The sequence below is a fragment of the Pristis pectinata genome, chromosome 24 (assembly GCF_009764475.1).
Source record: "Pristis pectinata isolate sPriPec2 chromosome 24, sPriPec2.1.pri, whole genome shotgun sequence".
NCBI classification, from domain to species: domain Eukaryota; kingdom Metazoa; phylum Chordata; class Chondrichthyes; order Rhinopristiformes; family Pristidae; genus Pristis; species Pristis pectinata.
In genome coordinates, this window is record NC_067428.1 from 17,820,838 (window position 1) to 17,839,707 (window position 18,870).

The following is an 18,870-nucleotide window of genomic DNA, read 5'->3' on the forward strand; positions in this document are numbered from 1 at the left end:
CCCTCCTCCTCTTCTCCCCCCTTCCTATCCCTCTTAAAACACCGAAAACCAGGAATATTCAATATCCACTCCTCTCCTGATGTCAGCCACGTCTCAGTAATAGCCACAATATCATAGTCCCCCATACTTATCCATGCCCTCAGTTCATCCCCCTTATTCCTGACACTTCTTGCATTTAAGTAAACACACTTCAGTCCATCTACCTTACTACTTTTATAGCCTGCATTCTGCTTCTCCTTCCCCAAAGCCTCTCTACCTGTTTGATCTAACTTTTCCCCATTCCTTTCTTCCTCTGACCTACTCCTCTGGTTCCCTTCCCCCTCACAAACTAGTTTAAACCCTCCCGAACCACCCTAGCAAATCTCGCCGCAAGGACATTGGCCCCCTTCTGGTTCGGGTGTAACCCGTCCTCTCTGTACAGGTCCCACCTTCCCGAGAAGAGATCCCAATGATCCAGAAATCTAAAACCCTCCCTCCAGCACCAGCTTCTCAGCCACGCATTTATCTGCCACCTCCTCCTATTCCTACCTTCACTATCACGTGGCACTGGCAGCAATCCCGAGATTGCTACCCTTGAGGTCCTTTTCCTCAATTTTCTGCCTAGTTCCCTGAACTCACTCTTCAGGACCTCATCCCCCTTCCTACCTATGTCGTTGGTCCCAATATGGACCACAACTTCTGGCTGCTCTCCCTCCCACTCAAGAATTCTGTGGACCCGATCAGTGACATCCCGGACCCTGGCTCCTGGGAGGCAACATACCATCCGGGATTCATGCTCACTGCCACAGAACCTCCTATCTGTTTCCCTGACTATCGAGTCCCCTATCACTACCACATGTCTCTTTCCCACCCTTCCCTTCTGAGCAGCAGTACCAGTCCCAGTGCCAGAGACCTGGTAACTGCAGCTAGGCCCCTGCAGGTCATCCCCCTCAACAGCTTCCAAGGCAGAAAACTTGTTACTGAGGGGAACAGCCTCCGGGGTTCTCTGTCCTGTCTGCCTGCCTGACTTCTTCTTCCTCTTCCCTCCCCTGACAGTCACCATTCTATCTGCCTCCTGAACTCAGATGTACCTACCCTAAGGGGGGTGACTGTCACCTGATGCACCGTGTCTACATAACTCTCTCCCTCCCTTATGCTGCGCAGTGTTTGTAGCTGCGACTCCAGCTCATCAACTCTGAGCCGAAGTTCATCCAGCCTCAAGAATTTACTGCAGATGTGGCCATCTTGGACCGCAGCAAGGTCCGCCAGTTCCCTCATCAAACAGCTGCAGCATATGACCATAACCTCCATCTGACTATTTTCATTTTCCCCAGTTAGTCCCACCTACAAATCTATAATAAACCACAGGCAAACCTTTCCTTTACCTACTTACCAGCTACTTAACCTCCTTGCCCCTTCACGTCTTAGCCCCTTGAGCCAAAGCCTAGAACACTCCGCTGCCACTCACTCCGCTGCCCGCTCCGACGCTGCCCGCTCTATAGGCAGTTTGCCTTTTAAGCTGCCCGTGCCGCGCCTGCGCAGTCCAGCCCCCACTTGACTACTTAGAAAAAACTTATAAAAATCTAACCCTTACACTAAAAACCCTAACAAAAACTAACCTTTACACCTAAAAACCCTAATAAAAGTGATAAACAGAGAAAACACTTAGCTGCTCCGAAGTCCTCCGAACCAAAGCCCGAGTCATCGGGCTCCCATCCTCACCTCCTGTGACCTCTCAACACAGCCTCCCCCCCGCCCCCAATCACTCTCTGCATCATCCCAGGAGTGGAAGGGTTGGAGACTGCACTGTGCTGCCAGCCAGTGATGGGAAGTTTTAAAGTGTTTTTTGTGAGAGGAGCCACATTGCTGGTCTGAGGGAACATTGTTCATGTGAGCAAAGCCACATCTTCCCAAGTTCACACAGCAGAAATCTCTGTCAGGGAGTTGGGGAGCAGCCAGCTGAGTGTGAGTGTGTGTTTGTGAATTATATGTGTATGGCCATGCAAGAGTGCCAGTACATGGATCCAGTGTGTGTGTGTGTGTGTGTGTGTGTGTGTGTGTGTGTAAATGTGTAAAGAGTGTGTGTCTATAACTGTAGTGAGTGTGTGAGTGCGTATGTGAAAGGGTCTATGTGTGTGAGTAGTGTGGGTAATGGGTATATGTCTGTTGTATAAGAGTCTGTGTGAGAGTTGTAGATGTGTGTGTGAATGTGAGGTTTGTGTGCATGTGTGTGTGTGTGTGTAAGGCCTGTATCTTTGTGAGTGAGAGGTGTTTGTATGTGTCTACTGTATGTTTGCGTGATTCTGTGTACATGGATAAGCATGAGGTGTGTAAGCTGCTCAAACTTGGAAGGAACACTGCTCCTTGATGCAGTTTCTCTAGGCTCACTAGAGGGCAGCAGAGTCACAGTGATGATCTGGCGGCTGATTCGCTGCCCCCAGTTCAGTCCTCTGGCCAGGTCTCAGCGGGCTGGATGTCACATTACTGGGTGGCACCCTGTTGTGGTGTGATCACACCGGGGTATCTCAGACTATAGAGGGTAACTGCAGAGGGCTCTCCCTGCTGTCTGCCGCAGGGAAATTGTCACCAGGGTCCTCCTCAACAGGTTCCTCCAAGTGGCCAAAGAGCTACTCCCTGAATCACAGTGTGAATTCTGACCATCTAGAGCCACAGTGAATTGATCTTCACAGCACAACACTCCAAGAGAAATACAGACTGGTGTCAAGCATGGCTGCACATTCATCCCAACACTATTCTCAATCTTTCTTGCCTCATTGCTGCACTTCACTCAACAATCTTCTGGTGTGGAGGTAATCTACAGGACTAATGGAAACCATTTAACCTGCCTGGCCTCCACTCCAGGTCCAAGGTCGTTCCAATCTCCATAGTCAGGCTGCAGTTCGCAGACAACACCTACACTTGTCCACATTTGGAGGCCAAGTTCTAAGTCATTGTCGACTCCTTCACTGAACGACACGAGAGGATGGACTTATCTTCAAAATCCGCAAACTAAAGGTCTTCTGCCAACTTGCCCCCACTGTGCAACACGGACCTCGTCAGTGAAGATCCACAGAGACCCTGGAAATGTGGACCACTTCCCACATATCGGGAGCCAGCTCCCAGTGAAGGTGGACATCAATGATGAAATCCACCAACACTTTCAATGCACCCACGCAGACATTGACCACCTGAGGAAGAGGATGTTTGAAGATCAAGAACTCAAACCCAGCACAAAGCTAATATTCCATCAGGCAGCAATGATCCCTGCTCTCCTCTACACCACTGTGACAAGAACCGCTACAAGAGGCACCATGAATGCTCCGCAAAATCCTCCAAACCATTGGCAGGATAAGTGAATCAAGTGCTGGGGCAACATCCCAGCATCGAGGCTCTGTTTACACTCAGCTGGGTCCTCTGGACGAGCCACATCATTTACATGCTTGGTACCAGTCTCTTGAAACTGGCACTCGACTCCTGTCACAATCAGAGATAACCAGGTGGACAAAGGAAAAGATTCAAGGCATTCATAAGATGTTCTTGAAAAAGTGCAACATCCCCACCAACCCCTGGGAAATCCCAGCCCACAACCTCTCAAAGTGATGAAGGAGCATTTGCAATGAAGTTGAGAATGTTAAATCCATGGAGACAGTGTAAATACCAACTCCAAACAACCCACCCTTCACTCGTCACACACTGGGATACTTCCAGAACTGGTGGCTTTGATTATAAGGAGAGGCTGTAAAGGCTGGGAGTTATTTTTCTTGGAGCATAGGAGGCTGGCGGGGGGGGGGGGGGTGACCTTATCGAGGTTTATAAAATCATGAAGGGCATAGATAAGGTGAATGGTCACCGTCTTTTTCCCAGGGTAGGGGAGTCTTTAGGCTAGAGGACATAGATTTAAGGTGAGAGGGGAAAGATTTAAGAGAGACCTGAGAGGAAACATTTTCATAGAGGTCGATGGGTACATGGAACACGCTGACAGAGGAAGCTGCAGAGGCAGGTACAATTACAATGTAAAAGATATTTAGACAGGTACACAGATAGAAAAGGTTTAGAGGGATATGGGCCAAATGCAGGCAAACAGGACTAGCTTAGATAGACATCTTGGTCGGTATGGACAAGTTGATCCAAAGGGCCTGTTTCCATGCTGTAACATTCTATGACACTCTGATGCTAGGACTTTATGACTCCTGCCCAACCAGTGGCAGTTTACAGTTCCCATTGGCCCCATCAGTCACCTCAAAACCCAGAGAAATGCAGTGGAAGCAAGTCAGCTCTGTCCCTGCAGGAGTACCTGAGAAGAAGTTGAAAGAGAGTGTGTGTGTACGTGTCAGTGTGTGTCTTGCCAGTTACACCTACATCCTGAAAAATTTATAAAATGTAAAATAAATAGATAGCATTCTACTGTTCCAATGTTTCCCTCACACATTTATTATTCCTCTCCCGGTTTAGCTTCTTTCCCTACAGTGTTTAAGCTCCACTCCTGGCTGCTTGTCCAACTTCATCCCCATCATTTGTTTTTGAATCATCATTCAAGTTACTTTTGCTCCAGAGTTTTCTCCCCCATTTACCAGCTGAAAGTCCTTATGATCCTTCCAGTTACCCTTCCAGTGAGGATCCTGCTCCCAGCCTGGTTTAGGTAGACTTCATCCCAATGGTCCAATTCCTCCCCACAAAGTGGAACCCTTATTTTTACACCAGTCCTTCAGCCATGAGCTCCCCTCCCTGATCTTCCCTTCCCAAAGTGCAGATGCCTTAGGTAGTAATGCAGCGATTACAACCATTGTGCTCTTAGATTCACCTCCTGGTTCAGGACACTTTCCAGACATGGCCTCTGGCTCCTCCTGTTCCCACGTGGTCCACAACAACTGAACCCTCCATCTCCCACTGTCCTTTCAAGAGTTCAAGATATTCTTCACCAGACAGGCAACATACCACTGGAACTCTTCATCCTGTGTAGAAAGGATGCCTTCTGTCTCCTGCATTATGGAATGTCCCACAATATCACATTACCCGTCCTTCCCTCCTCCAACCAAGCAACCAGGGTCAACCTTCAGGCCTTCCAACAGTTTTACCCTTACCCGCAAAGGAAGAAGGTGCATTGCAATTGTTAGTGAGGGTCGGACTGTGCACTTCCTCATTCTCCACCTGACGCAGGTTCCCTCTGTTCTGAGCACTGTTGGTCCCACTCGCCCTGCACTGCTCTCCAAGGAGTGACCCAGGTCAGCAGCAAACTGTTCACAAACTCTCCCCCTCTCTTCTTTCAATGACTCCCTCACCCTCGCTCTCTCTACCTCTCTCCCTGCCTCGCCTCTCTTCGTCCCTTTCTCCTCTCCCCTTTTCCCTCTTCCCTCACCTGTCCCCATCACCTCACCCTTCCTTCCCTTTCTTCTTCCTCTCCAACCCCTCACTTCCTCTCTTCTCTGTCCTCATCTCCTTACTCCCTTCCCCCCCTTCCCCTCCCTTCCCCTCTCCACTCTGTCCTTCTCTCCCCACCTTCTGTTGTTGATTCTAATTCCCCTCTTCGCCCTCTCTCTCTCTTCCTTCACCATCTATCCTTGCTTCTCCCCTCCCCTCCCCTCCTCTCCCCTCCCCTCCTCTCCCCTCCCCTCCCCTCTCCCCTCCCCGCCTCTCCCTCCCCTCCCCGCCTCTCCCCTCCCCGCCTCTCCCCTCCCCTCCCCTCCCCACCCCTCCCCTCCCCTCCCCGCCTCTCCCCTCCCCTCCCCTCCCACCTCTCCCCTCCCCTCCCCACTCTCCCCTCCCCTCCCCTCCCCTCCCCACCTCTCCCCTCTCCCCTCCCCTCCCCCCACCTCTCCCCTCCTCCCCTCCCCACCTCTCCCCTCCTCTCCCCTCCCCTCCCCACCTCTCCCCTCCCCTCCTCTCCCTCCCCACCTCTCCCCTCCCTCCTCTCCCCTCCCCTCCCCGCCTCTCCCCTCCCCTCCTCGCCTCTCCCCTCCCCTCCCCGCCTCTCCCCTCCCTCCTCTCCTCTCCCCTCGCCGCCTCTCCCCTCCCCTCCCCTCCTCTCCCCTCCCCGCCTCTCCCCTCCCCTCCCCTCCCCTCCCCACCCCTCCCTCCCCGCCTCTCCCCTCCCCTCCCCTCCCCGCCTCTCCCCTCCCCTCCCCTCCCCACCTCTCCCCTCCCCTCCTCTCCCCTCCCCTCCCGCCTCTCCCCTCCCTCTCCCCGCCTCTCCCCTCCACCTCCCCACCTCTTGCCTCCCCTCCTCTCCCCTCCCCACCTCTCCCCTCCCCTCCTCTCCCCCTCCCCTCCTCTCCCCTCCCCTCCCCACCTCTCCCCTCCCCACCTCTCCCCTCCCCTCCTCTCCCTCCCCTCCTCTCCCCTCCCCTCCCACCTCTCCCCCCCTCCCCTCCCCCCCCACCTCTCCCCTCCCCTCCCCACCCCACCTCTTCCCTCCCCTCCCCACCCCACCTCTCCCCTCCCTCCCCCCCCCACCTCTCCCCTCCCCTCCCCACCTCTCCCCCTCCCCCCTCCTCTCCCTCCCCTCCTCTCCCCTCCCCTCCCCACCTCTCCCACCTCTCCCCTCCCCTCTCCCCTCCCCTCCCCTCCTCTCCCCTCCTCCTCCCCTCCCCACCTCTCCCCTCCCCTCCCCTCCCTCCCCACCTCTCCCCTCCCCTCCCTCCCCTCCCACCTCTCCCCTCCCCTCCCCTCCCCCCTCTCCCCTCCCCACCTCTCCCCTCCCCTCCCCTCCCCTCCCCACCTCTCCCCTCCCCTCCCCTCCCTCTCTCCACTCGGTTTGATAAAGGAAGAGCAACATGGAGACAATTTTCCAATTTATTTAAATATTTTCTTGTATAAATGTAAAAAATATTTTCTAAATATGTGTAATTCAGAAGTTCCCACCACTATATGCCTGATAGATCAAACAGAAAAACACTCAATAAATTAAAGATTAACAATAAATAATCATTTTAAATAAATATCAAATAAAACAGGGTACCTCATTTCTTAAAGCCTTGTAACCAATCATCTCGCCATGAGTTGATTGAATGACCAATCACATGCGCTGGTTTAAGCATCTCAAAGGGATATTGCCAGGGGATGGGAGGAGTTCTAGGGGAGATTGGATAGGCTGGAGAAAAGGAAGCTGGGGGAATGCCCTGACAGAAGTATATAAGATTATGACAGGCATAGCGAAGGTGGATAGTCAAAAGCTTCCCCCCCCCTCCCCCATGGTGGAGGTATCAAAAACAAGAGGGCATAGATGGAAGGGGTTTTAAAGGGGATCTGGGGGATGGTTTTTCTGCACAGAGTGGTTGATGTCTGAAATGCGCTACCAGAGGAGGTAGAATCAGATACAATTCCAATATTTAAGAGGCATTTAGATAGACACTTAAATAGGCAAAGCATAGAAGGATATGGCCCTAATGCGGGCAAATGCAATTAGTATAAATGGGCAAGAAGGTTGGCGTGGATGTGTGGGCCGAAGGGCCTGTTACTGTGCTGTATGCTCAATAATCTATGACTGACCTCCACTGGCCCCTTTTAGCACAGTTGGGATGGTCAAAATCAGTTGTGTCATATATATGTCAATCTGATGAGGTCATTTGAGCTGGATACATGTTTAAGAGACCTCCCACTGCTCACCACACCCCTTCCGCTATCAGTAAGGCCCCACCCATCGGCTGAGGGGCCTGAGACCTAACTGTGAGGCCCCTTCTTCTGGATTACATCTGCTGATCGGCAATGGGTTAATGTTGGCAGGTAGTTGGTCAGTTGAGATGGAGTTGAATGTTGGGGACTGGACGCTGTTGGCCCTGGACAGTGAGACGGACACTGGATAATGGACACTGGGGAGTGAGTTGGAAAGTGGGCAGTGAACTAGACACTGGGCAGTGAGCTGGACAATGACAGCCACCTAACAGTGAGCTGATGGACTCTAATGGACATTGGGCAGTGAGCTGGGCAGATAGAGAGCTGGTAGAGACTGTCAGGAGATTAGGAGCAGTGACAATTGGTGACAATCATGCCCTCGAATGCAGTGAGTGTGAGTGTGCCCTCGCTGCTATAATGCAGCAAAGTCATGGGTTCATATGCTGCAGGAATGCAGCAGAGTGCGGGACTGGCTCCTCCAGACAGCTGGTGCATGGCAGATTTAATCATGGCATGCATATTGGCTGGCTTGTAGTTTGCTGGACAGGTGCCCCCACAGTTGTACATATTATAGGACTCGGGTGCCCTGATCCAGTCACTCCATCCGATCTCCTTAAATGACACCCTTAGAGATTTCCGGCAGCAATTCCTCTGCCTCCTCCGGCAGTCCTCCCCAGAGCTGGCTGCCCGCCGTTCCCTCGGGACACTCGCCACTTCCTTGGTCTCAATCTCCAAACTGAGATGATTGCTGGTGTTGGAACCTGGGTCAAGCACTGGATTGTCAGGATGGGGTGGGTGAAACTGGAGTTGCACTTGTACCTGCTGCTGCCCACTACCCATCCAACGCTCAATTAGTGGCCGGACGTCAAGGCTGATGTTGGTGATGGGCCGAGTGTCCAGGGCCTTGGAATCCAACAGTTGATAAGACAGTTCTCCACCTGGGCTGGTGGGCTCCAATATCTCATAAACATTGACTCGCCTCCAGGAGCTGGAACTTAACCTCTCGAGAGACTTGTTGACAGGGAGGTGTTGGAAGAGTTTTAATTCAGCGCGGACAACCCTCAAACCCGGATGAATGTCCGAACTGTTGGAGAAGCAGAAAGTGAGTCTCTGATCAAAGTCTCCTTCCTTGGAAGCCGCCATTCCGCTGTCTCCAGCTCCTTCAACTGTGGGGTGGGGGTGGAGGGGGATGAATAATATTACACAAGGATCAAGGAAGAATGGTTCATATCATCGTTCAGTGGGCCAGGTTACCAACCAAATGCAGGCAGACCACTGGCTTGGGACATTCAGGGAATGAGCATCTCCAAAGGGGAAGCAGGCCGATGTCAGTGTCCCTGGTGGACCTGACCAGAAATGGAACCTGGCAAATAATTCCCACCACGGAGCCAGAAGAGCTGAGGGGCTGCATGTTCTGCACCAAGTGGCTCATATTGCAATACAGCCATCACTTCAGCCCCTTCACCTCAGACAGACAGCAAGCCAGGAGAGCGACTGATGGCCTGGTCTCCTCAGAGCAGTGCCACTCCAGAGGATCCTTGGGAGGTACGAGGGCTTTTGGTCCAATGCAGCCAATCGTGTCCCGTTCTCCATCGGTGGCAGGAACTGAGTTACTCGCTCACTCTCACGATTACCTTCACACACGCATTCTGAATTACCCACTCTGAGATATTCTCATCCTCAGTTACTCCCTCGCCCTCACTTTCTGGGTTACTACTTTACTCAGACTTCTTGAGTTATTCTCTCCCTCTTACTCTCTGAGCTATTCCTTCTACATTCTCAAAGTACTCTCTCACATTCACTTTCTGAGTTAGTTTCACTCTCGTTCTGTTACTCCCTCTCACCTTCAATCTGCGAGTTACCACGTTACACTCACCCTGTTTAACTTACTTTCTCTCCTTCGCTCCGAGTTACTAATTTACACTGCTCTTTGACATTCTTTCACCCTGTGTTACCCTTTCACTCACTTTCTGAGTTACTCTCCCTCCCTGAGCTACTCTGTCAAAATCTGCAAAATAATTTCTTGTTCAACTTCACTCTCTTACACTCACTGAGTCACACTCCTGTGTTATTTTCTCACTCTCAGTCTCTGAGTTACTCTGTCACACTCCATCACACTCACATTGAGTTACTCTGTTGCAAATCACTCTCTTTGCGTTATTCCCTCAGATTTATTCTCTGCGTCTCTCTCTCTCTCTCTTTCTGAGTTTGTCACATGATGTCTCCCCGAGTTACTCTCACTCAGACTCAGTCTCCAAGTTAACCCCATTACATTCACTCCTGTTACTCTCCTAACAATCAAACACTCCGCTAGTCTCTCGCAGTCACTGCCTGAGTCACTCTCACCCTCGCTCTCTCACCCCTTGCTGTGTGGTATTTTCAGTGTGGGTTTGAGGAGTATTCCTGCGTAAGTGTGCAGAGGGTTGGTGGGATACTCACCCAGCACTGGAATGACATGAAGTGTTGTGACAGATTCTGCCGAGCGCCCCGGTCTGCCGCTGCTGCTGTTCTGCAGGAAGAGCTGATACATTTTCTCTTCCTCCTCCCTGCTCACACTCTTCCTGATCACAGGGGGCTGCTCCAATCCCAGGTAGTCCAGGATTCCTCTCTTCACTGCTTCAATCTGCAACCATTTTCTGTGGCTGTCGTGAGGTCTCAGGTCGACACATGTGGCAGAGAATAAGAGGAGGCAGGTAGCAACATACCTGAGCGTGTGCGGGGTGTGCATAAACATACTGCTCCCTGAGCAAGACTCCAGCTTTATCTGCTCTCACACTCACAGGCGAATGCTTCGGGCAGGGCTTTATGTGATTAGAGTGGGGTGGAAGTACAGGGCACGTTTTCCCCCCTCCCCAATCAGTCACATCTTACTACATTATTACGATTTAAACAAAAGATTAGGACCCTGACAGCTTCACCCTCAATACCTGTGGGAGGGGAAGGTCTCAGATCTGGGAGAGGGCAGGTGGAGTCAAGCACAGCTTTGCCCAATGGGAGCGGCCGGGGTCCCAGCTCTGCCTCCGACTCGTCCGTCTTCAACTCTTTTTTTGGACAGGATACTTTTTTTGCTTTTCATTGTTTTCCTGGACTTCCAACTCTGACCTCTGCTCTTCTAAAGTTACTGCTCCACCCTATAGCATCCGGGAGTCTCCCCTCTGAGAGACAGAAAGGCAGAGTCAGAGAGAAACAGAACCAGGAGAGAGAGAGAGGAGAGATTGAGAGAAAGAGAGAAGAGAGAGAAGAGGGGAAAAGAGAGAGGGGACAGAAAGAGGAGACAGAAAAGAGGGGGATAGAGAGAGGGAGGGAGAGGTGGAGAGACAATGACAAAGAGCCAGAGAAAGCAGGAGGAAAGAGGTAGACAGAGCCTGAGAGATGAGAGCCAGAGATACAGAGACACAGGAAGACGTAGAGCCAGAGAACGAAACTGATGGCAAGGCAGAGGAGCAGAGGCTGTCTCTTTTTGTTCACACATTCTACATGCTCTCACATAATGCAAATCAATGCAAAACCATTTCTGTAGGAATGAATTTGTGTGCCTGTGTGCATCCTTGTGGAAAAGAGTGTGTGTCACAATGTGAGTGATTACCATGTACCACATATCTGTTGTGGTACATATCTGAGTACATAAGGACGTAGCACACAGCTGTGTATAAAGCCAGGTGTGTATTTATGTTTCTGTGTATAGAGTTGTGTTATGCAATATTTAATTGTGGACATCTGTGTGCCCTGTGGAATAGTGATTGTGCATCTGAATACATACGTGTGTGTGTGTGTGTGTGCAATTGTGAGTATGACTTCCTGTGTGTGAATGCAAGTGTGTGTGTATCTGTGAGGATGAGTGTTGTGTCCGTGTAATTACATGTGTGAATGAGTGTGTTTCAGTAGTACATACGTGTGTGTCTGTGCGACTGTATTTTCTCTCTCACTGCTCATTCCAATGTTCATTCCCTCTCTCCCTTTACCATTCTTCCTGACTACAGTTTCCTTATTTAGAATTTGTTGCTAAGGGAGTGACAATTAATCAGCGATCAACTGCTCCCTGCAACTCACATCAGCCGAGAATGTTTCCCTCGGAGAAACATTCCTGGTTACAATGAGGAGGAGGTGGGAAGCCCTCCAGCAACAGATCCACCCAGTCCTGACTAATCTTCCTAAACAAAACGCTCAGTAGTAATGTCAAGAAAGCACATCCAGTTTGCTGCAGCTGGGACCAGTTCAGGATCACTCAGTCACCTAAACTCAGAGGCTCTGAGGACCCACAAGTTGGAGCAAGATTTAAGTGAGCAAGAAAAGATTTGGAGTGTGCATTGATGTGCCTTTATCGACCAACACCAGGTGTAAGTATGTATCATAAATGCTTAGAAACTTGTACTTCCAGTATGAGTTGCAACAAAAAGTTTAATGAATTTGATGGCTTTTAATTGTAACATCAGCATCCTGGGAGTTCATCTATAGGAACCAGTGGAAATGCTCACACAAATAGTCAGGGGTCAGAGTGTAGCTGCAGGTCATAGGTCAGGACCAAGGTCAGGGATCAGACAACTGCAGATCAGGACAATGCAGGTGCAGAGTCAGGGCCAGCTGCAGGTTGGAGGTCAGGCTATTGCAGGTTAGGTCATTGTAGGTGAGGGAATAAGTCATAGCTACAGGTCAGGGGTCAGGCTTTTGCAGATCAGGACATGTAGGTCAGGGGTCAGGGCACAGCTGCAGGTAAGGGGTCAAACTACTGAAGATTGTGACATCGGATGTCAAGGATTAGGGCATTGGAAGCTAGAGGTCAGACTATTGCAGGTCAGGGGTCAGAGTATTTCAGGGCAGGACATTGCAAGACACCTGGGCAGATATATATGTCCAGAGAGACTGAGACATCGAGACACCGAGGCACGAACATTATGGCCTGGTTAATGGTAGAACAGCCTGCCACTAAATCTGCGAGCAGGGAATGAGGCCGGCACTGGCACCAACTGGCCCAGAGCCCACTTGATGTTGGACACCAGACCTCTATATAAGTTGGTAAACGAGTGAATGGAGCTTGGTATGGATGGCAAGTTGCACAGGGGTAATGACAGACTCGGTGAGTAGGCAGATGGAGTTCAACGTTAGGTCATCTACTTTGCATCAATTTTCTAAATGGTCAGAGAATCAAACAAAAAAAAAGGAGACCATTTGACCCATTGGAGCAACGTCAGCTCTTTGTGATAATGCCAGCACTGAGGGAGTGCCACACTGTTGGGGGGCAGTACTGAGGAAGTGCTGTGTTGTCATTGTCAGAAGGGCAGTACTGAGGGAGTGCCACACTGTTGGAGGGGCAGTACTGAGGGAGTGCAGCACAGTCTGACCTGTCATTTCTTGGATGAGTTGTTAATCTGAGGCAGCTTTGTGCTCTCAGGCAGATGTAAACTAATGCAATAACTGCTTTGAAGAAGAGCGCAGTTGTTCTCTCCAGTGTGCTGGGGCAGGAATTATTCTTCAATCAACATCACTAAAAAACAAATGATCTGTTCCTTTATTGGGTACCTCTATTAAATCTCTGAACCTCTCTGTCTGCTCTAAGGAGAATGACTGGATTGTCCAGCCTCTCATCCATGGGACTGCTCTCATAACCCTCCTGGGCAGCCTCTCCACAGCCTTGATACTCTTTCTGTAGACCAGGGCTCAGAATTGGAAAACAATGTTCCACTGCCATCTACTCAGGGAATTATGAAGAGTTAGTCTTACTCCCTTTCCCTTGTATTTTGTTTCTCTGATTAGAAAGACTTTACTTCTGCAGAACTTCTCCTGCCAAAGATTAATGTACCCTCGAGTTTCCTTGTTCCTCGACCCCTTCTGAACTGCTGCATTTAGCTTATAATGCAGCTCATTATTTCTTTTACTGAAGTGATTCACTTCAAGTTATCTGCCGTGTGCTTGTCTGTTTCTCCGATCTGTTTCCTCCTGAGGACTGTTCTATCTTCCTGAGTGTTTACTGCATTCTTCTGTGATATGTGCAGACTTTGAAATGGTGCCATGAATACCAAGTTTGGATTACTAAAAAAAATAACAAAAACGCAAGTAGTTCCAACACAGGGGCCAGGCAAAACCACGGCATACTTCCTGTCAGACCATTTCTTTCTTATCTCTGGTTTCTGTTTAGCCTACTTTGTATTCATGCTGACAATGTCCCTTTAAGTATCATAGAATTGTTGTTCAATAGAAGGAGCCTATTCAAACCACCAAGTGCGTGTCAGTTTCTAGTGAGTAATACCATTAGCCTCATTACCTGGGCTCTTTCCCCACAGCTCTGAAAATTATTCTCTCTCCAGTGTGTCTCCAAATCCCTGTTGAACATCCTGATGGACTCTGTTTCCATCATATTAACAGGCAGTGAGTTCCAGATTATCACTCTCTGGGTAAAGAGGTTTTTCCTTACATCCCCATTGTATCTTTGACCAAAATTTTAAATCTCTGTCCCGTGCTTGAACCATTCTCTAACGACAACAGTTTCCCTCTGTTTGCCTTATCCAACCCTGTTCTGATTTAGTCTATCTCCATCAACTCTCCTCTCAACCTTCTTTGCATCATGCAGACCAACCCTAGCTTCTCCAGTCTCACCTTGTAGCTGAGACCCCTCCACCCTGCAACCATTCTACTCTTATCTTTCCTGTGCCCTCTCTAGGACCCTCACATCCTTCCTAAAGAGTGGTGACCAGAATTGGATGCAATACTCCAGTTGTGGTTTAATCAGTGCTTCGTACAGGTTTAACATAACTTCTGCCTTTATATTTTACACCTCTGTTTATTAATCCCATATTCTTTACTGGTCACTCTCTAAACCCTGCCCTACCACTTTCAAGGATTTATGTAATGTAACCCAGATTCCCTGTTCCTGCACATGCTTTAGAAATGAGCCATTTAGTCAATATTGTCTCACCTCACTTTCTGTCAGATTGTATCACTTGACACTTTTCTGTATCAGATTTCATCTGTCCTGTCTGCCCATTCAGCTGGCTGACTCTGCTTTCTTATGCTCCTCCTCACCACATTTCCAAGCCTGTGGCATTCACGTTCCATAGGCTTTAATTCTTTCAACAAGTCTATTATGTTTTCTTTAACAAGTACTTTTTGATTCACATAAATAGCAATATCTTGTCATCTCTTTCTGGTAAATCCTCAAAGCATTTGATTAAATTACTCAAACATGATTGGCTTTCAACAAATTCAGTGTCTTTTTGCTTGTGTTTTTCCAAGCACCGATTAATATGCCTAAAACTTCCTTGATGTTAAGTGTGCCTGACCTGTGATTGTTGGGTTTATTTCATTCCTTTATTTTTTGCATAGCTGGTTGTATTTGAAATCTTCCAGTTGCCTAATACCACCCCTGTACCTAATGAGCACTGGCCTGAATCCATCAATATCTCAACTCACATCCTGCAGATTAGCCATGGTGTGATTGAATGGTGGAACAAAACTGTAAGGCTTAATGGCTTGTTCTCATGTATTAAGCTTAACGGGCTGAATGGCCTGCTCCTTTTCTTCTGTAATGGCTTCCATTGTTCTTCTGTTACAGCCCTGGTAGGAGCAGGCGTAGTCTATTTGCCCTTTGAGTCTGCTCCACCATTCAAAACCATTCAACACAATCACAGCAGTTCCTCAGTATCACATTCCCGCACTCTCATCATACCCCTTGATGCCCTTTGCCTCAAGAAATGTATCCATCTCCTTCTTAAATATATGATATCTTTATTAGTCCCATGTACATTAATACACACAGTGAAATGCATCTTTCCGTAGAGTGTTCTGGGGGCAGCCCGCAAGTGTCACCACACTTCTGGTGCCAACATAGCATGCCCACAACTTCCTAACCTGTACGTCTTTGGAATGTGGGAGGAGACCGGAGCCCCCGGAGCAAACCCACGCAGACACGGGGAGAACATACAAACTCCTTACAGACAGCAGCCGGAATTGAACCCGGGTCGCTGGCACTGTATTAGCATCATGCTAACTGCTATACTACTGTGCAGTGACTTGGCCTCTACAACCTTCTATGACAGTGAATTACACAGGTTCACCACCCACTACATGAAGAGATTTCTTCTTATCTCAGTCCCATATCCCTTACCCTGAAATCTGAGACCGTGAGCCCTCGTTCTAGACCCCTCCAGCCAGGGAAAACACCCTGCCTGCATCCAGACTGTCTAGCCCCTTCAGAATTTTGTAAGTTTCAATTCGATCCCCTCTCATCTTCCTTAACTTGAGACAATACAAGCCTAGTCAATGTAATCTCTCCTCATAGGTCAGTCCTGCCATCCCAGGTATGTCAAGATGGTGCCGGAGCGTGGTGTCTCATTGCAAGCTGCTCTCTACAGATCTACTCAATACCTTTACTATAATCGTTCTACCCTTTTAAATTTACTACCTCAATGCACTCTGTACTAACTCAATGTAACTGCACTGTGTAATGAATTGACCAGTGCGATTGGTATGCAAGACCAGTTTTTCACTGTACCTTGGTACAAGTGACAATAATAAACCAATACCAATGTCTGGTGATTGAGGGGCTGAATGGCCTCCTGCTATCCCCTTTCAACGGGTGTTGGATGATCTCTTCCTGTTCCTGCTTAGTAGGTTCAAGGGGCTGAATGGCCTCCATCTGGTCCTGTGCAATGGGCTTGTGTTCTTCTAAGTTCCCTGATAGACCAGTGGGCTGTGGAATATGTGGCTGCCCCACTTGAGATTTTGGCTGGCATCAGGCCACAAGAATTCAGTACAAAGCTTGCTGGCCGTAACTCACAGTGAAACTATCCTATCTTTCCCGAGTATTTGTCCCTCAGTGATTAGTAGTTTCCAGGCAAAGTGCCAGCAGCAGAACAGCCAGCCTCACTCCAGAGCTCGCAAGTGGTTTCACTCTCGGGTGTTTAACCAAAAGTGACTAAGAATAACTCGGTGACACTCTGCTCCACCTATGCAAGTCACCGTGCCTCTGCAGGGTAGCTCTCAAGCACTACATTAGGGCAGCAGTGCTTGAGAGGTGCTGGTTGTGCAAAAGAGGAACAATCCAATGTAGACTGCAAAACATTCAACCATCAGGAGCCAATGGGTGTGTCCCAGGGAATTACCTCATACAAGAGTCAGAGATAGAGATAGAAAATGAACCAGCAAGAAAAAGAGCCGGGGATAGAGAGAGAGAGAGAGAGAGGGAGTAAAACAGAGACAGAGAAAATGGGAGAAAGAAGTAGGACAGAAAGAGTCAAAATTATAAAGAGAGAGACAGATAGAGTTCTTCCTCAGATCCCCTCTAAACCATTTCCCTTACCCTAACCTATGCCATCTGGTTTTGACACCTCTGCTATGGGTAATAGTTTCCTATTAGCTAATCTATTTATGCCCCACGACCATCCCAACCCAGGGATATCACGACTGGGATCTGAGATAAAACATTTTCACCCTGAGGGTGGTGGAGCTTGGAACGACCTGCCCGAGTGGATGCTGGAGGCAGGTAGTCACAACATATTAAAAGTATTAAGGCAATCTCTTGAATTGCCAAGGCAGAGAAAGCAATGGACTAAGTGCTGGTAAATGGGATTAGTATAAATGGAGTGACAAACAATCTGCTGGAAGAACTCTGCGGGTCAAGCAGCATCTGGGGGGGGGGGGAGGAATTGTTGATATTTCGGGACAAAGCCCTGCCTCAGGACTTGATCCCTTCCCTCCCACAGATGCTGCTTGACCCACTGAGTTCTTCCAGCAGATTGTTTGTTGCTCCAGATTCCAGTTTCTGCAGTCTCTTGTGTCTCTTTACTATAATTGGGTACTTGATGGGCATTGTGGATAGACGGGCTGTTACTGTGCTCTATGACTCCATGACTCTGAGGGTCAGAGGCTCCTAGAATCATGGTGTCCCAGAGATGAGTGTCCCAGACTCCAGGACTTCTAGTGGTCAGTATGTCCCATGGCCAGGGTATCCCAGAGTCCTGATGTGCTAGCACTGGAGTATCCCAGAGGCAGGATGTCCCAGGATTGGGCTCTGCCTGAGACAGCATGCCCCAGAATCAGGGGGAACAAGGGTAAAATCAATGGGGAATTAAAGATGGAGGGAAAAAAATGAGATGTAAATGATGGGGAAAGAGAGAAAGAGACAACATGAGATAAAGAGAAAAAGCCAGGGAAAACTGTGTACAGATCTGGGTGCCTCTACATGTTAGTCTGTCAGTCACACAGAGAATGCAGAAGTAAAGTCACAGAACTTGTGGAAATTGTGTTAAGTCTCTGATCTGCCTTTGAGATTTTTCAATTAAAGTTTGAATTGTATGGAACCCAAAAAATGGCACTATACAATCCAGTTTCTAGACTTGTCTCCTGGCATTCTGCCAATCTTTGAGCCAGGTCAATAACAAACCTTTAATTTCATGTGTTTTTTTATTAACTGAAGCACTCTCATGTAGAGGTTTATCCTGAAGCTTCCTGGAAGTCCCTGTCAACAACGATATAAAATTAAAACCCAACCTGAACTCAACACAGAGTTGGTTCTCATAGGGTGCAGATTGGGTAGCTGTACTCTGTTGTAAACTACATCATAACACATGCCCTTTCCCATGACCTTAGCTTCTTCCTCAGGTGCTGGATAGACACAACCTCCCCTTTACAAATCCATGTCGACTCTCTCAAATCCCCTCAAATTCTTCTAAAGGCAGAGTCACTTTTTGCTTAATTATAAATTGCAAGAACTTCCCCACAACATGGGTTAGATCAATAAGGCTAAAGTGCCACATTTTCACATGGTCACATATAGGGAGGGACATATTGATTCGAGAGAGAGATAGAGGGAGGGTGGGACAGATTTGGATCTGAGCTACTGTGGGTTAAGAGAGATGCTGATCAGCTGTAATCGTTAACTAGGCCAAACCACAAACCAACCACAGTGCTGATTCCATTACCTTAAATGAATACTTCTTCTGAGCTTTTCATTTTTACTTTCTGTTGCATACAAAATTGATTCATACATTCCGAGAACTGTGACATTTCTCAAACCTTAATTCGCTTCATCATAATGTTCAAGTCATATGGGAAGCTTGATCTAGTCTAAAATAACCCTCAAAACGATGACTAAAATATCAAATGCAGTAAGTTATGCAAATACCTGGAAGGTTCACTCACGTCAATAAAAATTATACACATTGCAATTTATTATTTATATTTTATTTCTCTTTTTAACTTTATAAAATTTAAACAAGATACCAAAATAGAGCAAAAAAATTGACTTTTAGATAAATAAGTTCCAAAATGAGGATGAAATAGGTGCTGGGA

General features: G+C 48.5%; 1 protein-coding gene across 1 annotated transcript; it reads right to left on the reverse strand.

Annotated features, from left to right (window-relative positions):
* Positions 1-6,835: 6,835 nt before the first annotated feature.
* On the reverse strand, positions 6,836-10,823 carry LOC127582592 (growth/differentiation factor 15-like). The gene is made up of 2 exons (XM_052038020.1): positions 10,027-10,823; positions 6,836-8,753 (listed from the first exon to the last, which is right to left on the reverse strand). Exons 1-2 carry the CDS (start codon positions 10,319-10,321, stop codon positions 7,933-7,935), a joined length of 1,116 nt encoding a protein of 371 aa, XP_051893980.1. The 5' UTR covers positions 10,322-10,823; the 3' UTR covers positions 6,836-7,932.
* Between the last annotated feature and the right edge of the window lie 8,047 nt (positions 10,824-18,870).

Coding starts and splice junctions, on each gene's coding strand:
- LOC127582592 (XM_052038020.1), bottom strand. CDS start 10,321: ATGTTTATGCACACCCCGCACACGCTCAGGTATGTTGCTACCTGCCTC. Junction 8,754..10,026: donor TCATGTCATTCCAGTGCTGG/GTGAGTATCCCA, acceptor CCCACCCCACAG/TTGAAGGAGCTGGAGACAGC.